Source organism: Nanorana parkeri, unplaced genomic scaffold, assembly GCF_000935625.1.
Source record: "Nanorana parkeri isolate BGI_ZX_2015 unplaced genomic scaffold, ASM93562v1 scaffold1216, whole genome shotgun sequence".
In the NCBI taxonomy this organism is placed as follows: domain Eukaryota; kingdom Metazoa; phylum Chordata; class Amphibia; order Anura; family Dicroglossidae; genus Nanorana; species Nanorana parkeri.
In genome coordinates this window covers 61,941-83,917 of record NW_017307484.1, presented here as the reverse complement: position 1 = coordinate 83,917, position 21,977 = coordinate 61,941, and the positions used below count along the sequence as shown (strand labels likewise).

Genomic DNA, 21,977 nt, shown 5'->3' with positions numbered 1-21,977 from the left:
GGAGGCACTGCTTATGACCCAGTGGAGATCACAGAGTATCATCTTGATGCTCACACCAGGATAAGAGTGATCGGCAAAAAAGGAGTCCGCACAAGCAGAAGTTTTGAGTAAAAGGAAGCAGAGCCTAGAGCTACCAAATTTGGAAGAACATACCAGTAACAAAAAAAATAAACAAGGGAAACACTGGGAGGTTTCCCACCCTTAAGATAGCTCAAAATATAACCAGACAACAGGTCCACAGGGGTACACCAGTCAGTCTAGGAAGGACAAAACGGCAAAGCCTTAAACTTCCTATCTTAGAAGTTGGGGGCACCCCACAGGAACCACCGTAAGGCAGAGAGATTGACAGGAAAAAAAAAAAAAAAGAAGGTGCAAAAAAAAAAAAAACCCCACATCAAATTGAAATAGACATAAGTGTCAAGACAACCACTCCATACTGGTGCAGTGACACCAGAAAACAGTAAGTTGATCAGACCTGTCCACAAGGATACCTGGTGGGGTCACTAGAACCAGACAGGAAAAACGTCCACTGCAGGGCTCGCTTACCTGATTAGGCGTATTAGGACTAGAAGTACTCCAATCCAAGCTCGACCTGGTGACACGTCCACAACCGCAGAGCTGTACCCAAAATGGAGATGACTAAAAGGAAAGCCTACAAGCAAAATGCTGCTCTAAAAGAGAAACTTTGCAGCCAAGAGCAACATCCACGGTGTAGAAACTAGCTCAAACAGCATTTGTCTTGATCAAAATCATGCAAGAAACAAATGCTGAAAAATCTTACAAAGGCTGCAGCACTGGAATAGAAGAAAGGTAGGAGATATGGGGCACCAGATAGAAAAGAATGGCAACTTTTTCATTTCAGGGGACTTGCATTTTTATTTCTTTTTTTTTTATATACAGACAGGCCACTCACTGCAGAAGACATCGCTTCCTTATCTACATATTTACCGTTCTGTCAGCAGGGTGAGTTTGCAGTTCTTTGGCAGTGCTGCTGCCCCCTCCCCCAATGAGATACCGCCTCAGACTGAATCATTTTGGGGACACCCCTGAAAGAGGCCATAGATTATGATGTATTTTTATACAGAGATTTAACATTGCACCAAGTTTTATACCATAGCCTAACCACCCCAAGTATGAAAGAAAGACACCTGAGCAGCAAATATAACAAACATTTTTAATAAAAAATATATATATTTTATAAACACAAAATGTTGCAACGTGAAAGCATACTGAAAAAATTAAATTATATTCAGCAGTATTGCCTATGGATATCTTTGCAGTGTAAATATAAGAAAAAAAGAAGTCAGTCAGTTGCAATATAGATTTACTGATATAGTATATACCATACATTTAGGGTAAGTCACCTCAAGTCAGCCTTCAATTGTCTAGAAGTCTTGAATCTCAAAATGATTCGATTGATTATACATCAGCCTGTTTGCAAAAATGATACCGCTTTGAAGTCACAATTTAACCCCATAAAAATCCCCCGATAACCATCAACTTTTGTTGCTTGTACAATGCCTCGCATCAAGAATGCGTCAGCCCAGTCCACCTGAAGAAAAAAAAATCCTGTACGATAGATAAGGAGGCACCAACAAACAGAGAATGCCCCAGGAAAGTCAGTTTTCACACTGGCTGCCAAAGATTATTATATACCCAGACACCAAAAAGAATATTTCTGCCTGACTTAGCTTGCGGTCCTACCCATGTCCATATACAAAAGCGGTTCTACTGCTGTACGTTGCAGACATCACAGTTAAATAAAAACATTGTAAGCAACATATTTAGCAATGGCTACCATATAGGATATATAAATGAAGTCTGCCAGATTTACTCAAGAGTGTTCAAAGAAAAGCACTACACGTATAGTCTTCAACCTACAGCGGCAAATTACAATTCTTCTTGGGCAGTTCTGGCTCCAGTAAAGTGAATTCTGATTGGTTGCCAAGAATAAACGTTTACACTGCAGCCCTCCGACAGCTAGGAACCTTCTACTGAGCGCTGAATCAGGTCTGGCAATCAGGTCTGACAATAATGAGGTTTTATAGTTTTCAAGCTACACAATTGTGAAGTTTTGCTATAAGCAAATGAACACTAAAAGGTCATATTTATAAAACAGTGCCTGCGATATTCAGCAAATACACTATAGCTTTATATGGTGCATGCGTTTTAAATTACAGTGGTTGATTCATCTGCAGTGAATGTTTTATTATGCGTTTTGAAATTTGGGTATATACGTCTCATTCATCAATCACATGCACTGCAGAGATTCAAGGTAAACTGAGCGAGGCTAAACTTTAAAAAAAAATTATAAAACGGTAGAGTTATTTGGTAAAAGTATTTTTTGCAGAAAAAAAAAAAAAAAAAAAAAATCAAAACTACTTTGCTAGCACGTTATTAAAATTGGTCTTGCATACACTGCCTGTGGAACATCTGTAAGATGCAGATAATGTAGATTGCAGGACAACGCAACTCCAAGAGCGACATCATCCGTGGCTGCCCAATGGCTGAAGAGGAATGGCCAAAGTGAGAACCTTTCACTGCTGGAGGTGAACACTGGGGATAGTCACATTGTTCCACGTTAACTAATCTTGATCTTATTTACACTATTTAATATTCCTAGGTTAAAACACAAGATATGTCTAAAGCAAGTGGGAGGATGAAAGCTGAGCAAAGTGCATGGCATTTAATAGTGCAAAAAAGTCCCGCTGTTTCACTAGTTCACGAGGTAAAACCAAGACGTACAGATTGATGTGCTTACAGTGATAGCAATATAAAAGACTTAAATAAGCACCATTCTCGGGGCATTAGTTACCAAGGTCCAGGGAATTAGACCTTGTGAGGTAAAATTAGCAAAATCGAATAGTTTTAGTAATGTATATTACCAGCCCGCATTTCAGTCTGCACTAGTTTCATAATTTACCCCAAAATATTTTGTAAATGGCCTCTGACACTGCTTGCATCAAATACTTATTTTAAAAAAAAAGGTTGTGGCCTATATGGGCTGATAGTGGGGTGTAGAGGTGGAGCACACACACACACACACACACACACACACACACACACACACACACACACTTACTGTATTTATGGTTTTACAAAAAGTATTGGAATACAGAATAACACTTAATTAGTGATGTGTCAGCACAGTTGCTGTGTATACTGCAAATGACACCTGCGCATTACTATATATAAAAGGGCCCCATTATTCCTCGGGCACTGAGGTAGGCTTGGAATTCAGATATCCCTATCACAAGTTCTCTGGCACCAAGATTTTCTTTAATACAACATTAACATATTTGCTATATGAAAAAAAAAAAATACATCTGGGAAAACTCTCCAGAACATACATTTTAAAAGCCTAAATTTTGACAAACAAAACTGAGCTCATCATTAGCCCAGGCCATCTTTGGTTAATAAAGTGATTGTTTTTGTAATTTTGGATAGAGTTGGGAATGATTAGAACCCCTGTCAGGTTTTCATTGCTGTCTGGGTCCCCCAGGGATGATTCTCCTTCACTTCCTTTCTGACCAACAATGTTAACAGGACAACAAGTGAAAACTCTGTACCAGGCATGTGGTAGCAACAGAAACAATTTTCACATTACAGTGGGAGAAGATTAACACTGTCATCACATTTTTATTGTCTAGCAATTTTCCCTGTACTTCCTGTCCCACTGGCAACATTGTGAGGGGAAATGTACTCAATGCCAAAGACTGTTTCCGAACCTTTCCCGCTCTGTCCAAAACAAAAAAGCTTGTTAGGAATAATTCTAGAAGGCTGGATTGACATATCAAAGCGCATGAGTTAAGTCACACTAAGTCACACTTCGACACACAGTGATGTGCGTTGGTATTCAATACAAAGTGCACCCCAACATGTGTTGACATTAATGTGCTCAGACATGCGTTTTGATAGATTCTTAATTTAAAAAAAAAATGGTTTGTGGGGGAAATGGAAAGCATGGGTGTGTATAGGCCTTAAAAGGAAGAAAAAACAAACAAAACAAAAAATAAATTACAATAGATACCTTTGCAATGCAGAGACTGATCTGTTGTGGTATCTACAAATATAGTTAAAATTGTAACTGTACATGTACCCATATGTTGTGCAGTATATCCAGCAGGCTTGCCATTTTGCATAGTAGCACAAAGTGCAGAATCTAGAGCTGAAGGAAAACAGCACCGAGCAAATTTGAGGAATTTAAACCTAGTTCTGGTGACAAGTCTTTAAAGGTCACAAGGGTAAGAAGCTCCAGAGCAGTTTTCAACCAGTGACTTTCCAAGAGTCCAAATATGGCTCCAATATGATTTTTATTGCTTTTATGAAAGAGGAAGTCCAAGGAACCTCAACTATGAGGTGACCTCAACAAGCGTTGTTGAATTCCATTGTCCAGTTCGTCATCATTATCGTCCGTATTCATGTCACTTCCCTCCCCAAACAACTCATCTTCCAAGAAAGAGCCACCAAGACCATATTCATGTTCGTGTATAGAGACTTCATTTGGTGACAGATGAGATGAACCCTCCACGAAGTCAGCGAACCTGTACACAACGGGGAGGAAGAATATGTGCATTAAAAACACAAAAATACTAAAAACGGAAACATCAAATGGATTTTTTGTTTAATATTCTCCACTGCAACTAAAAGCTTATTTGAAATTCACTATGGAGCCTGCACCACAGCCAATGTATCTCCATAACCGCATACTGTAATACCGTATATTAACCAGTTGACATCCGCGGTGTTAAACCCCCTTCACATACAGGTCATTTTTCAGTATTCAGCGTGCGGTACTTTGACTGACATTTATTCCGTCATGCAGCGCTGTACTGAAATTAATTTTATACCCTTTGAGGACAGATAGAGCTTTCTTTTGGTGGTATTTAATCACCACTGGGGTTTTTATTTTTTTACTATATTAAGGAAAAATTACCGAAATTAAAAAAAGTTTCCCCTATATTAAATGATAAAACATTTATTATTACCCAATTTTTTGGTAAAATATAAAAGACGGGGTCACGTCGGGTAAAAAGACACCAAACATGTCAAACCTTAAAATTGCGTGCACGCGCGAAACCTCAAAAAACGATAATACCCAAAATTGGCCATATGCGACGCTTTAAAAGCTGTTACCGCTCATCAGTTTAGTGTTATCAGTGGTTTATGGCCCTAAAATGATTGCTCTCACTGCGACGTTCGCAGCGATATGCAACATGTGTAGCGCAATTGGAATTTTTCCGCGCTGGGGCACAGGATGCGTATTTACGTTTATAGGCGCGTAAACGTGGGGGTGGGGGAGTTAAACATTTTGGGTGGTTTTTTCCCCCCTTTTTTTATATGAGACTTTTATTTTACATGTTACTTTTATTTTTGCACTTATTGTTATTGCTATTATATAGGGGGATAACAATCCCCCTATATAATAGCAAAGGCACACTGACAGGTCCTCTTTATGGAGACATTAGGGGTCTCTAGGACCCCTAATGTCACCTGTGGACCCCAAAAGGAAGCTGATGAAGCAGAGATCTGCTTCATCAGCTTCTTTTCTCTGGCTATAGCAGCCAGATGACTGACAGGTGAATGCGGAAGTGATGTAATACACATCACTTCTGCATTCACAGCCCGGACGGAGATCAGCAAGGAGCTGATCTCCCGTCCTCTTCCTCCTGACACCCTCCGAGCCGGTACCGGGCCGCAGATGGGGAAGCGGATCCCGGGATTCAAGGTGAGGGGTCGGGGGGGTTTAAACCGGCGGCCGCGGGGTGGTGGAAACGAGCACATAGACGATCGGCAGGCTATGGAGCCGCCGAGCGTCTATATGTGAAACACCCGGTAGCGGGTGTTTGCATTGGTCGGTTCTTTTCTGCCCGTGCGTGCCCGCTAGGGGGCGCGCGCAAGCAGAAAAAAAATGACGTCTGGCGACGGCAACCCGCCAATGCAGCAGTGCCGTCCGTCCGTTTTTTTACAACGGGCGGACGGCAAGTGGTTAAAGTATCCAGTAAAATACACCACACACAAAAAGTGACTTGCTCACAAATCCATTATTGCATATGAAAGCATGTGGTCACAGAAATAGACCAACATACTGTGGTTCACAGTGCAGCCAGACAGGTACAACACAGCTGTTTGGAACGCAACAAAACATGAATTTAAAATATTAAAATGCTACCTTAGAAAAATGTACATTTAGCAAATAGCAGTTTTCATTTTCCATCTAAAACATTTACATCCCAGTTGTAGCTTAAAAATAGGTCTTCCAGTAAACAGCAAATTTAACATATCCAATCAAAGACGGGATCAGTGGGTGGACGTAGTATGTTATATTCACCTATGTGCCCATACTTCTTTACTTCAAAGCCTGGTAAAAATAGCACCTGGATCCAAGGCTGGACTCAATTTCCCTTTATATATTACTATGGGTATGAGACTATGAACACAGATGCAGCAACTAACCAGTACCTTGTAGCTGCTCAAACCGGGACATTTATGTGGTAGGTACACATGAAAGAAAGTATCATTTACATGTTCATCTCCCCAAATAGCTATTGCCATTTACAGATGTGCTCAAAATTAGGAGCAAATTTACTAAATTGTCACTTATATCACTGTTCACATCAAATGACCATTTAGGTTCAGGTTTAGCTTCAGTTTAATTTGTATGACATTACTCTGAATTTTTTGGGTGGTGAAAAAGAGTATAAAAGGTTATGTCTAGTACATCAGACCATACATTTTCTTCTTGCGCTTATTCTCTTTTTGTTGCTCAAGTTCAACATTTAACAAAACACAACAATTCTGCTAACCTGAGCCCACAGGATTATGCTTCATGACAACAGCTTTTTGAGAGTAGAACTCTTTGCGACAGTGACATGCACCAACAGCAGTCAGTTCACTACATGATGTGGAAGAGTTAGCGGGCTTGTTCACACCTAAAGCGTGTGCGTTCCAGCCAGAGCGGTAGCTGCTGGAATGCACCGCGATCGCTGTGAAACTTCCTCCCGCGCTTTGGGGCAGGAGGGGGCGTGGATCGAACGCATGGCAAACCGCCACGCCCCCTCCCGCCCCAAAACGCAGGGGGAAGTTTCACACAACTGCTTTGCAGCACATTGTGGTCACTTCCAGGTGCTTACACATTATGTGTTACATACCATTTCATTGTTCCTTGTGTGCACCCAAATCCAATGTTGACCTGGTACATATACAGTATAATGACCAAGTTTCCCTAGTCAAGAGGTGCATGCCACCCATTTCTTAGCCTCACTATTGTATGGGCTGCCTGCCACTGTGATGGGCCAATAAGACTTCGTAGAAGCTGGATTAATACTTGTGTATTTGCTCCCTGAGTAACTGGATGGAGGAAAGGACATGATACACAGGCACCTGAAAAAGGTGCCTATAGTGTGCAGCCAATAATTATGTAGGAGAGTTTTTACCATTTCAGATTTGCTTAAAACACAAGCCCCAGAACTACAAGCACATATCAAATGGGTAAAAGTCCTTTGATCTCTCATAGCGTGCTCCCAAACAAAAATATAAGGTGCAATATACTGGTATATACAAATAAGTGGATAAATGTACAAGAAAGTAAGTACCATGTTCTCCCTTCCGCTTCTCTCTTTCCTGCCAGAGTAGATCATGGCTCTTGGATTTTCAGTGTAGGGATACCTAGCAAGCAATAAGATTTGTTTGTTTTTTTTAAATTCAAAATAAAAGCACTGCTATCAGATTAAAGAAATTTAAATAACCCTCAAAGCAGAACGAAATAAAAAGTGCCACTCAGAACTACCACTCACACCTTCTAAATACGAGATGGCAAATACTTGATTCTGTCAAATAATCAGGGAAATTATTTAAAGTATACACATGTTTCACCTGCAATAATGAACAAACTGAAACATGGAAAGGTGGTGAGCAATTTTTTTATTACTTATTTTTTTATCCACTTCCAGTGGTGTTGTAGCATTAGGCAAAACTGAAATTAGAGTTGCCCCTGTGGTTGGCTTCACACCGTGCCGTGCGTTGCGGTGCCACTAAATTGCAATGACACCCAGTTTTACTGCAATGCGTGGCATTGTTCATAATAGTTTATTGCAAACCACATAGAGGTCATTTTTTCTGAAAGAGCTGCTGTTTCACTGAGTGCCTTTAATAGGAGCACCTCAGGGTTAGAGATGCATCTTTTTAGAAGTGGACAAGACTTAGAGAGCAACTTGCCAAAAATTAAACTCCTGCTAAAAGGGGATGTCTGAGATTATACTTGTATTTCAGTGTAACTTCTGTGAAAAGCAATGAGCCAATCATAAGAACAAGAAGGGAAGATATATGGGTCATTTTGTACACCCCAAATTATTTATTTGTAACAGAAATTGACAGCAGCACCTGCATTTGATCTGAAAATGCCTTTACCGTTAAAACATTTGGTGCTGCCTGGTGTCAGAGCTAAGAGGGAGCAGTTATGTCACCCCTTCCATCATGTGACAGTGCTTGAGCCTTGCGAAAGGCATTTCTAAAAGATAAAGGGATGCTACAAAAAAAAAATGTTTAACACCACAATGTAACACTACTAAGTCCAAAACATCCAAAAAGCTTTGGTTTTCCCCAATAAAGCACAGGGTAGTAGTAAAAGTATTCTCAGCAATGAAAAAGAATTCCAGTACACCATCATGACCAGCTCTGACATTAAAGGGGCACTAAACTCAGGCGTTAAACCTTAAAAATGCATTTAAAGTATCCTATTAACAAAAATGTATCTTATTTGTGTATCACTCAGCTGTAGATCCGCAAATCATCTCTGAATTTGAGCCTTGGGAAAGGACCATGAGAAACAAAAGTAGCCACACTGCAGAAGGAAGGACAGTGTCAGCACCAATTCAGAGATGATTTGAGGCTCTACAGCTGAGTGATATACAATGTTTTGTTAATAGTTAAGGTACTGGAATGCTCAACTCCTGAGTTTAGTGACACTTTAAAAACTTTGCGAGGAGCCTTTTGGGTGCTCCCCCCAACAATATTATCCAAACTAAGGGTCATATATACTTGCTATGAGAAGGCTTACTGCAGTACCACTGCCATGGCACCTGAAAAATATTGAGCTACTGTTAAACTTTTAACAATAACAAAACGTTAGAAAGCCAAGAGCCCAACCCTGCTCAAATGCCACTGAACTGTCCACTACAGATACAAAGCTGAATATACTAGCCACAAAAAAACCCCCAAGGGCATGCTCCAGTCATGACATAGATAAAACAGAGACTCGAAAGTGTATTACACTGAACATTGAAGTTTCCCTCCCCTCCTTTTATCTTTGACACATGCTACTGGCGCTTGTGGTGTACTTTGTTCATTCTGGATCTGTCAAGGGCAACACTGGTTCTATAGGCCTTTTAATGTAAACATGTCAACTGTGGCTCACTGGCTGTGTGGCCTTTTGATGTGTTTTACCTATTGTTCTGTCTTACAGAAGCAGAACGGATGCTCACATGCAAAACACATAAAAGTTCTGAAACACACGATTCTCTTATGATGACCCACAACAAGCTATTCGCTTAATAAGCCACCTATACCAAAAATCAGACGCCTCTGCTCTATCCCAACATGGAGGATACAAAGACTTGCACAACATATCACAAAAGCCTATTTTTCTTGCGTCAAACTGATTGTTCAATATTTCCAAACACTAGAGCGTCTGCTCTGACTTGACCAAATAATTACTCTGCATATCAAGGGCCAGATTAGCATGCTTTGCTTATGACAAACCCAATTTAAATCACTGCGTTAATAGCAAAGGCTATTGACCCCTGCAAAGCCCTGGCATATGGACAATGAGCTACAGCTTAATTGTTAATGTATAAAAATGATAGTTGTCTGGATGTGGCTGGCATCTATACCCAAAAAATGTGGATCTCCCAGAGCCAAGGGGGCATTTGTAGTTCCCCACAGCTGGAGTGCTGAGGTTTCCTACCCGATATAGATGTCCATTTTTATTTTATATATATATCCGACATATGTATTATTTTAAAGGATACACAAATTATGAAGCATCCTTTATAGAAAAGTTTTACATATCCTAGTTATACTGAACATTATAAGCTTATTAGCTTACAATTTTATACCCAATTATTAATTGTAACAATTACTTTTTGGTCATCACGTAATCCGTTTTCCATATTTTATATTGAAGCTGGCCATACACCTTACAATCTAAACATACAAACTGCACAAGCTGCTTCAGGTTTAATAAAACTGTGTATTGTTAGGGCCCGCCTAAAAAAACAACATTATATCCAATCAGAAAGGTACTTCAGAGTTATCTCCAATCACTGTAGAATCATATTGTAATTAGCATAATCACCAAAAGAAAGCAACACTAGGGGCTTCATATGCCCGACATTTTATACATGAAACCCTAAGCAAAGAAATTAGGAGGAAAAAAAAAAAAAGGGATTGTTTTTCTGATTTCGAAGGCAAAGTGTAATATACTGTATATGCAAAAATTGGCATGACATCTTATCTTATGCTTACAACCAAGCTTGCCAGGTTATAGCTCAAGTTGTGAGACAGTGTACGCTTTTTTTGCAGGCTAGCTGGTTAGTGTGTTGGAAGTTTTTGTATTGTGTAAAGCCCTTCCATGCGCACCTTACTTTAGCTCGTTATAGACTGATGAGTGTGTTTGCCATTTGCTTCACTTGTTGTTTGGTGTGGGGACACACTGGGGGCATCAGCTGTCATACCCACATCGAGTGGGGGCAGAGCTGCTACTGGTAACAAAGCTGTTACAAAGTATACATCAGGTGAAAAGGGGCAAAAGTAAGCGCACATACGATCCCTAGCTTATATACTCGCCTCTAGTATAGTAGGCACTGAGTGTGGAAATAAACTACTTCCACAATAAACTGCAACCACCAAAGAGGACAAAGGATATAAACAAATAATTATCTCCATCCCTATCAAATACAGGGATCTAAATCACAATAATAGCTAAACACAAGCCTCTGAACTACAGCATGATCATTAGATCCCTATTCACCCAAACTCCTACAAGAGTCATAGGGCAGGAGCGGCACATTTTCCCCTGGAAATTCTACACCAGAAGTAGCATGAATTCCCGGTCACAACCTACAAACCCCAGTCATCCCCCTAAAATGACTGCTCTAATAAGTGGTAAGAAATCAGGGTAATGAAAGGGTGACAATATGACTTTCCATAACCATAAGGAGTAATATACACAAGTGGAAACCCCGAGGTCTACCCGGTTGGCAGTTGTAGAAGTTTCCCCCTTTTTCAATGTGTGTAACCCATGGTCACTGCATCGTAATGCTTATTACAGGTGAATATAGTGCCACTGAACATGGGCAAGCAGGTCATGATTAAATGGGGGACAATCAATAGATTGATCCTGTTCAGATGGGGCAAACACATACTGTATAATGAGCGCTGCCAACTGAGTTTGTATGGGAAGATATTTCCCTAGGCACAACTGAAAATGTATCCTCAGTCTATCTCTCTAAAACAATGGGTCTAATTCAGCAATATTACAACATTAATATGTAACAAAGTAAACAACGCACAATAAAAATATTATTTGGGCTCCAAGTATTTCTTTATACTATAAAAAGCCTGAACACACCTGCATATAAAGGGGCTGCCACCAAAGTTCATAACTCAACTTGTATACAGCAAAGAGGTGTGTGTGTGTGTGTGTGTGTGTGTGTGTGTGTGTGTGTGTGTGTGTGCGCTTTTTATTGGTATAGTCTTAAAAACAAACACAAATCTTGTTTTTTGTTAATCAGTATAGGCCAGAAATATTTTGACAAGCTTTTTTGCATCGCACTGTGGGAGGCGTGGCTACGGTGCCATTTACTTGAATAGCACCACCATGCCCCCTAAGGCCCAGAACGCAGAGAGGTTTAATTATGCAAGCCACTGCGTTACAGCTACTAACCAAGCTTGAACGCACTGCTTGTGAACAAGCCCTTACAAAGCTGTTGAAAATGTTTTTAACAAAGTCAAAACTTATGAATGTGTGTATACAAATGGAAGATGTTAAAAGACCTAGGTATGAGTGAGCAATTCAGCTTTTAGAGAGTTTGCAATCTGTAAGGTTGCTTTTTCATGCCATGGTGATCCCCGATCTTCATACCCCCCTTACCTGTGCTGACTGACAGCCATCAGCGATTGCAGTGGATCTCCATTCACCTCTGTAATGAATGGAGTTTACTGAAGGACACACTGCCTAGTTTGCACCTCTGCAAATCAGCAGAACAAAATTGTACAAAATTGCATTTCTGTTCCATCGAGTTTGGGACCTGTGCGAATATGTGGCGTGCTCTTCAAACAGTCAATGCAGAAGAGCAGGCATAAAGATTTATGATGGTAATACCCATGTAAGTTTGGCCATAAAGTAAAAGTGAGCAATACAGAAGATGAGTGCAATCATATGAAGTTCCTCCTAACGTGGTCTCCAGAACTAGCAAAAAAAAAAAAAATCTCAGGTTACTTTAGACCAGTTGTTCTCAACCTTACTAGGGCCGGGACCCCTTGGTAACATTTGCCAAGTTGTGGTGACCCATAAACAGAGCGCGCTGGACTCCAGAATTAGTAAGGCGCCGGACTTGGGACCAAAAATAGAAGCACACTCAAAAGAATACAAGCCCTCCCCAGCCCCTGCTACCTGCTCTGTCTCCATGCAGCCTTCTCAGCCCCAGCACTGCTTAGACGCCCGCCTCCTGCAGAGCTCACATTGTATGGGAGGCAGAAGAACAGCAGCGGCTGGGAATAGAAAAGCCCCGGCCACTAGATGTCGCTGCAGCGGCCAGGGAGTGTGTATAGCGGCACTTTTATATTCACAGCCTCTGCTGTCCTCCCGCTGACTGACACTGCTGCGCTAGGAGGCGGCTGAGGAGCCTCTCACCTGGCGCAGCAGAAGTGGATGCTGCGACCCCCTCAACAGTAAGTTGCGACCCACTTTTGGGTCGCGACCCACAGGTTGAGAACCGCTGCTTTAGACAGTGCTCGCCAGATAGTCATTTGAAAACAGTAACAATCGTTCTTGCTGAAAAGATTATTAATTTGCTAATTTATGCAATGGTGCCACATAGTATAAAAAATGCACAGGAAATGCACCTTGTACAATTACTCAATTTCCTAAAGCTGGAAAAAATAAAACATGCCAATAAATTCTATCAACCAATGAAAAAACAGGCAAAACATTCCAACTTTTCTAGATGTTTCCAGCAACCATCATCCCCGTGTCTTTACAATGTTAACCAATGTCTATGGGCAGCCTAAGCATCAATCTTGCACTCATTTAATAACAGAGGCTGCCACACCTTCCAACCTACAGCTACAGAACCACGCACTCCCAAAAACTCTACTACATATAAAAGTTTTACTTTAGGTTTTGAGCTGCGTGGCATCCAGGAAGGATCTTGACAATATTGTCGGGATCCACCCTGCTGCCTGATTGACAGCTGGCTCTGCCTCTCTAGAGCCAGCCCCTCTGCTGTCCATCCCTCTAGTAAGCTTTGAATGAATATAAAGGGATGGGGGAATCCCTGCGGGGGCAATGACTGACGGTCACCGATCTCTGCATGGAGAAGCCTGAGCTGAGCGATCAGCAGTTCGTAATTGACCAGCTTTCGATCTATAGAGCTGGCTTGTGACAGCTGCAGTGTTACACGATAGCTCCAAGTATTGGGAAAAGTACATTTTACTCTCCTAGTACCTCCCCTTTAGTGAACTAGTTGACTGCAACTGATGGAAAGCATAATACCAGGTGTGCAGCACTTAGGTGGTTAGGGGGAAACTAGGTAAAACAAACAAACACCCCAAAAAAAAACTAAAATGCACAGTGGAACCTCTGTGAAAATATAACTGCTGTCTTTGTTCCAAATGAGATTTATCCTCTTAATTCTAGATCTTCCTCACTCTATCCAAAACTGGAAAAACCATTTAAACTGAACTGGGCTTTAAACCAAACAAAGAAATGCAGGGGCATGCATACACAGACCTGCCTTAAAGTTGGTAGAAAAGGTTCCTGTTGAAGGTAAATCTAAATAAGGTTTGTACAAACAATGCCGAAAGAGGACCTACCTACACTATTGCTAAATTTACAAATGACACTACTGTGCTTGTCTGTTGATGTTCAAGCAGTAAAAAACAATGTAAAAAATCTAACCTGGGGATTAAAAGAGAACTATGAGGTGTGTGCTTTTCACTCACCTCATAGTTCTAGCCGACCTGTGACAATGAGACTGTCACAGGTCGGCTCAGTAGATCGGGAGGTGAGCGAACACATACCGGCGTTCGCTCACCTCTCTATCCTGTCACGGCTCTCTGCCGTGACATGGGAAGAGCTGGATTCCCCGCTCCGATCCGCCAGCGCTGACTGGCGGAACAGACGGGGGCAGGTACAGATGGCTCTGCCTCTAGATAGGCAGAACCAGCTTTCACTCACGCAGCTGGGCGGATCCCGGCACAATTGTCAGCTGCGGCGTCTCAGTATACCGCGAGCTACAGCTCGCGGTATACTGAGCTTAGGGTAAGGGGAGGACGCTAGTTTGTGTCCTCCAGTTACCCTAAGGAGAACTATGGGGAAAAGCCTTAACCCCATAGTTCTCCTTTAATAAGAGGTGAGATAGTCAAATGTTTTTAAAAATGGCCTGTTCAATCATTTATCATTTGTACTTGTTTTTTGTAAGGAGCTCTATAGTGTTTCATTGCAAGCTGTTAACAGCAAGACAGATAGCTACTTTAGTGATCTGCTGCTACAGACAGGACAAAACTAAACGAGCCCAATGTAAGGCTTCCAGATCGAGCTCACAGGTGACATCATAGCACTGAAATATCATGCTGCTCTTACTGAACACTCTGTAGGAACTCCAAGCCTTTGTGCTAGACCATGGCTGTCACTAATGCTGGCAGCCTTATTGCAGCCACTGAGGCTCAGTTTTAGAATTATTACCAGAGATGTAATGTGGTCTTACTCTTGGTCTTGTGGGTCACATTGGGGGCCTTTCTGCTCACCTGCTATCAGACGCACAGACCGCAATAAAAAAAAAAAATCGGGCAGGGGTTCCAACTTTTCCAATTTACCTTACTAACTATAAAAAGGAAAACACTTTGGCCAAAAGTTTCAATTCGAGTCCTGAAGGGAAGGGAATAAATAATTTATATTTTTTGGGGATTAAAATTCACATTTCAGGACCAACTCTGAAAAATCCTAAACAAACAAAAATGACCTTATCAAGGTAGCAATGGTTTCTGGTTTTTGTTGTTGGTTTGTGTGTATTTCTTGGTATTTACAGCCCACGTGAAACCTCTAGGTGGCACTCATATGAACCACATGAAAGGCAATAATCAAATCATTCAGAAATTAAAAACCCCAAAAACGTAAATTACCTCTTTGGTGACTGGATGCGCGACACAATCCTCCATGCTTGAGAGTCTGGACTAGTGCAGTATTCCCGCAAGTCTTCTAATGCTCTCCTCGTCTCCAGCTCTCCTTGTTTCCTGTACTCTTCCTCTGTCAGAAGGCGTGGTGGGCTGGGCTTCCCTCTGGATTGAAACACCTTTCTGGAATATAAAAAAAAAAAAAAAAATTGAACAATTTTACAAACCTAAAATCTATTTTACCTAAATTATACAGATCTCTGCTTGCATGCTGAGTTTGCACTACAGGGTCCATAGCTTCTGTAGGTACCTAGTATGCATCTTCCGTAGTCTATTTACCCGCCATTTGCCCAGCGCCCCTTTAATTGGCAGTGATTCCGAGCTGAAGCCTCTATATCAAACTGCAGCCTTCTGGAACACAGCATACACATACGGAGAGCCGCAGGAATACATGAATAGCTTCTGTGTGATCACATGACCGCTAAATAAAATATCATGAATAGGTAAATAACTTTTAAAAATATATACATATATTTACCACTGTGGTCACTATAGAATATAAACTTAATTAACACATCTCTATATACTTGTGCATTCACATATACTCAAAACTACATAAACATTGGAGTCATGCCTCCTTGTTCGTGCAGAAGAAAAATCAAAAAAAGGAAGGAGGGGTGTGTGGGTGGAAATTCATTCAAGAAAAATATATGTTACTGCAGATGCACTAAAAACATGCGCGCGAAAGTGCCACATGCAGGTTTTCATATTTGCCGAACAAAAAAAAAAAATAAAAAAAAAAAGCCAGGACCATAATAAATAAATTCCCTTTTTATTCCCTTCTGAGCGATTTGCAAATCGTGCGTTTGTCACGCGATATCACGCAAATGCTTGCATTGAGCAAGCTAGAATTGCGGCAAAATCTGCTCCAAAAAAGTGTCCTGCTGTAGCGACGCACCACCCGCGACCGCAACGGACAGAGCCCCATTGAGATGCTTTGGAGAGCGATATCGCGGGAATTACCGCCCGATAAATCGCTCAGTGTGAATGGGGCCTTAAAGTACAACTGAAGCCTGAACTTTTTTTTTCCTTTTTAGTCTGGATAGAGTAGAGAGGGATTAGAACACTTGCCAGGTTGTTATTGCTGTCTGTGTTCCAGTTACAGAGATTCACCCCCACCATATGTCGGATGACCGTTATCACTGAAAGTGAACACCAAATTATGAGTTTTCACAGGAATAGAAGAGAAAGGAATAGAAGAGAAATCTCCCAATGAGAAGTCATTTTGGTGACCCTCCACCAGGGATTTCCCTCACTTCCTGTTGTGCCTATTGGACAGAAATCATCCCAACAGGACATCGATGGCAAAAAATGTCCTTGGGTTATAATGCTGCCTTACTCCACCTAAAAAAAAAAAAAAGTTGCTTTCAGTTGTACTTTATGGCTGAACACCAAGCAATATAAAATACATAATGTCTGATCTTCCTGCATAGAATGTATAGCTGGCCAAGGGTTTTTTTTTTTTTTTACCCTCATTTGCACATGAAGCCCTAACAATCTTTGGTGCTTTGCTTGGTATGGGGAAGTATGCTGGGTAGTGCTCTGGGCAGACCCTTGGAAATCAGTTATGCAGGTTGAGAAAAGATAGGCTGTCTTTTGCTGCAGGTTTTGTCTATACAAAAATCACCAATGATGTATTGATGTCAATGCTTGCTGGAGAAAGTTGGGAAGTGGGGTGGGGAAAGACTGGCTATCCTTTGCTGCAGGTACTTTATTAGAGCTGCAACTAATGATTTGCATAATAGATTAGTTGGCCGAAACAAAAAAAAAAAATTGGATAAAAAACCCAACATCCTGAATTTAAAATAAAATACACAAATGCAGTGTTACAAAGTTTACTTCTGAATAAAACTGCATGCACAATTTTTTGCAATCGCACTGCACGGGAACGCAGGGCATTGTAAAAACATTTTTACTGTGCGTTCCAATGCGATCACACTGTGGCTGGGAGGCGCGTTTGCAGTGCCATTGAAATGAATGGCAATGCACCTCCCGCAGCTGAATTTGTCAGGCCAAAAACGGAAGATAAAATTTTTCCCCACCTTTTATAATTTTTTTTTTTTTATATAGTTTTATTGTAAGCAGAATAGCTTCAGCCAGGGAATGGCAGCTGCCAGTGGTAAGATTCTGCAGACAGTAGCTGAATTGTAAATACAGCAGGTAGTGTGTTGGTGCAATAGTCAGATTGCTATTGGCCATTTCAAATTGCAATAGCCAATTGCAGGCTGGCTGTTGCACCCACCTGCTTCTTGCTGTGCCCTTCTCCTAGCATGGAGGAGAGAGATAGGGGATCCAACCAACTAATCGATAATGAGAATAGTTGATAACTATTCTCATTATCGATTAGTTGGTTGCAGCCCTATACTCTATACACAGCAGCACTGAAGTATAGCTTGTCAGTGCTGACTGGAAAAAGTTGGGAACTGGGGCAGGTAGAAGACTGGTCACCTAACCATAAACAAGCTAGAGTTATGACTGGTCTCTATAACAGCAATATCTCAGGGAGAAGCTGGAGAATTCCAGGGGTGATAACCGTCTACTGTGCAAGGCCATACATACACTTTAAAGAGGATTTGCACCTTTAAATGTTTTTGGACAGTAATTTACTTAAACTTCCCCCTTCTTGGCCCAACACATGCTAGGCACATATAACTTGTTATAACTTTCACAGCTTCCATGGAGCCATCAGACAGTAGGAAGAAAAGCTGAGACGATTTTAACCAGGTAAACGAAAAAGGGCTCTAGGCAGCAACATAACTGAGAAGTAGAGACAGTTTAAAAGTACATTGGTGAAGGTAGAAATATGGGGACTGCCATTGTTTTGAAGGTTCAGACTTTAGGGAAGCCATCTGACCTTGGCTTCTAGATATCCTTTAAACTATTCAACTAGGCTTGTCCCACTGATTAATAGCACTGGTCTAGAAATTTTGGGAAATGATCGACCTCGAGATAAAATATGTGTTAATTCTTACATAGTTTGATTAGATGAATTAGAAAAAACAGGTGATAAAAAAAAGGTGCTGGTTGGTTGGCTAAAGTTTTCCAAGGTATTTCACAATAAAGATTTATACTCAGGTGAGTATATTTGCCTACAAAGGGAGGGAGGTGTCTGATGATCATGATGCCTCGTACCGTCGACAAAATAGGTAGACATTGAAACAATGAAAATGGTACCACGTGGAAGTGTATACATTTATCTTCACTTTGATTAATACCCAACTGTAATTTATTGTTCTTTTATTGTGTGTAGCTGGGTGTGCAGCGCTCGGGGTCAAAGTTAAATCGGAGTTAAATCAGTGTTGGCAAAACTATAAACATAAAAAAACTTGTGAACATAGATCTCAACTAGTGCCAATGTGCATAAAATTAAAATAATCAATTAAATTGCTGAACCAAAACAGTAGTGCATCAGATATATGAGAAAACATATAAAAAAACCTCATGTAAAAAACTCATATAAAACAATCTCAAATATATCAAAGTGATATATAACAAAGTGAGTCCAAAGGTGGTTCAAAGTGAGTTCAAAAATCCATGATTAAAGGTGAATCCAAAAAACAACGTGAACCCCCAAAAAAAAGCTAATTTGTGGGTCAAAAATGATTGAGAATTTCCAGTGTATATCCCAAATCCCACACCGAAGTGTCCACGTCAAAGTCCCCTCTGGGATGCGCACTTACCAGACCAAGATGTTTATATGCAGAAAGAGATGACAGTTGGTAATCCTACAGCCGTCCCGTTCTCATCGCATGGATCAGTATTTCAGCACGAAAATATAAAAAGGGACAAGAACTCCTCATAGTGTAGTTAAATAAACGTTATATTAAACTACATTAAATAAACGTATAAAACGTTTATTTAACTACACTATGAGTTCTTGTCCCTTTTATATTTTCGTGCTGAAATACTGATCCATGCGATGAGAACGGGACGGCTGTAGGATTACCAACTGTCATCTCTTTCTGCATATAAACATCTTGGTCTGGTGAGTGCGCATCCCAGAGGGGACTTTGACGTGGACACTTCGGTGTGGGATTTGGGATATACACTGGAAATTCTCAATCATTTTTGACCCACAAATTAGCTTTTTTTGGGGGATTCACGTTTTTTGGATTCACGTTTAATCATGGATTTTTGAACTCACTTTGAACCACCTTTGGACTCACTTTGTTATATATCACTTTGATTGATATATTTGAGATTGTTTTATAGGAGTTTTTTACATGAGGTTTTTTTATGTTTTTCATACAGTTACATCTGGTGACTTGTGAAAGTGTCATTGCCGAACATTTCCAAAGGAACAGTTGTGTTATATTTTCACTCAGAAGCAAAGATGCCTCAAAACGGTGTAAACAACGCAGATAACTTCTGCTACATTTGTGGCAAGGTTACATTTGCATCTCAAAAGTGCAATGTTATGGCAGTGGTAAAAAAAAATGCATACCACCTATATTTTGATGCAAAATAGGGGATCAGGACAAGAGTTGGGCCCCTCATTATTGTTGCATTGCATGCGCAACTTATCTGCATCATTGGCTAAACAAGAAAAAGTCCATGCCTTTCGCAGTCCCAATGGTGTGGAGGGAATCGTAGTAGCGACTGCTATTTTTGCATGGTTCCCCCAATTGCAGAAAGGGATTTCAAGAAAGAATAAGTGGACTATCCAAATATTCCATCCGCACTCTGTCCTGTACCTCATGGTGAGGACCTGCCTTTTCCAGATCCACCAGAATCCTACTCGGATGATAAAACCGATGAGCAGGATGCAGCTGATCTGGTGCCGTCGATGTCAGCGGACCCAAACTTTAGCCCACCCAGTTATGTTATTGGTATCAATTAAAGGATACATTTATAATGATTGGTGTGGCACCATTCTCAATGCGACATCACATTTACCAGAAAAGTTATGGAGCATAATCGCACATCTCCCTCGTAATTTTGAATTATTTTGATGCCATTTTGACCTGAAGCAGTATTTGGAAATTGGAGCCAATTATTACTCAGGACTTTTATTTTGTTAATGACCCAATTCTGAAAAAAATGTAGCAACTTCTCATTTCCCGAGGCTTTCTCCTTGTAGACTAGTGTAGCCCATTTTACTTACAAGGGAATATTTAGAAACAAACCTGTAAAGAATGTGTGCCCAGTGCACGGGGTACTCGATCTGTTTCGTGCAGAAAGCAATCGCCATCATAGACAGTGCAACATGACGCACTTGGACACCAACATACATTAAGAGCAAACCAATCACTTGCAGCGTCCAATTCAGCAGATTAATACTGCGCTCGTTTTCAAGTGGGCCATATCTATAACAGACAGCAAAGCTGACAAAACCCACAATGCACAGGTAGCCTATTAAAAAAAAAAAGGGGAAATTATTACTGGCACAATCATATTAGAACACTACAAAAGCTTGAAAACAACCAGGCAGGGGCTTTAACCCTTTCCTGTGTGATGCAAAATTAAAACAAATGGCTATAGATATACTTCACATAAATGTATAGTAGCTTAACTTAATTTTTTTAATGATTTTCACTCTAGGGTTTAGTTTTACTTCAACTGCTGACCTCTCCAGTTGTGCTTTCTCCTGGTCCCTTCACTCTTGCGAAGGGAAATACCTGGAAACTTAAAGATATGGAGGGGTGGGGAGAAAGAGTATGTGGCATGTGTACTGACTGTGTAAGTTCCAAATTGGTACTAGTAGCTTGCACAAGGCTTCCACTTATTGTTCCTGGCTGGCAAAAACAGAGCGTCAGGGTAGCCGAGGTTATCCAAAGGATTAAAATGAAAAGCCAGAAGGAAGCATGTGACACCATTGTCAATGTAAAGATGGTTAAAAGTAGTATATACACAATCCTGGGGCTGACACACCAAGATTGTTTGCACAAGCAGTAGCTCCAGTGACTCAACCTGCCTAGAGCTACCAAAAAATATCAGCTTTTAAATGTGGGAAATATAATGTATACTCTTTGGCATGACCACGTGCATCACACGAAACGCTTACGTACCTAACATATACTGCCAATATTCTGTGCAGATTCCCTGGAAGTTTTTAACCACCAGCTGGATGATGTAAAGAGAAAATGACCAACCGCCAACCAGTAACATATAGAATGAACTTTTCTGAAATAGGAAACAATGAGAATAAATGTTTGCGTTTTCACCCCTTTAAACTTAAGAGGTACAGACAGCTGAAAAAACAAACCTACTGTATAATACCGTAACATATATATGTTTTTATTTGTTTTTGGAAGTCTGCAATGTCCTATTGATGTTCCAGAAACTTCCTACAGCTAGCTAACAAGTAATTCACAATGGTTCTGTAGACAGATTTCCAGTTCAATACTGAAGCTTAACCCCTATCTGCTGGTAACATATATTACTGCAACTGCAGAAACACTACGGATCATTTTAAGATGCACTATTCATTGTCAAATACCTTTGCAGATTTTTTTTTCTGTTGGTGGCCATAGACTTTCGCATACAAAAGATCTGCATAAGGCATGCACAACATACAGCATTCT

At 40.7% G+C, this 21,977-nt stretch overlaps 1 protein-coding gene across 1 annotated transcript in view; it reads right to left on the bottom strand.

Moving 5' to 3' along the window:
* Positions 1–4,094: 4,094 nt before the first annotated feature.
* NEMP1 (nuclear envelope integral membrane protein 1) overlaps positions 4,095–21,977 on the bottom strand; it is a 22,281-nt gene continuing 4,398 nt past the window's right edge. The window contains exons 6-9 of the mRNA XM_018568607.1: positions 21,462–21,576; positions 20,580–20,805; positions 15,403–15,576; positions 4,095–4,544 (exon numbers count right to left, since the gene is read on the bottom strand). Coding sequence (XP_018424109.1) covers positions 4,349–4,544; positions 15,403–15,576; positions 20,580–20,805; positions 21,462–21,576 — 711 coding nt within the window. The 3' untranslated portion in view covers positions 4,095–4,348. The remainder of the gene's footprint in view (positions 4,545–15,402; positions 15,577–20,579; positions 20,806–21,461; positions 21,577–21,977) is intronic.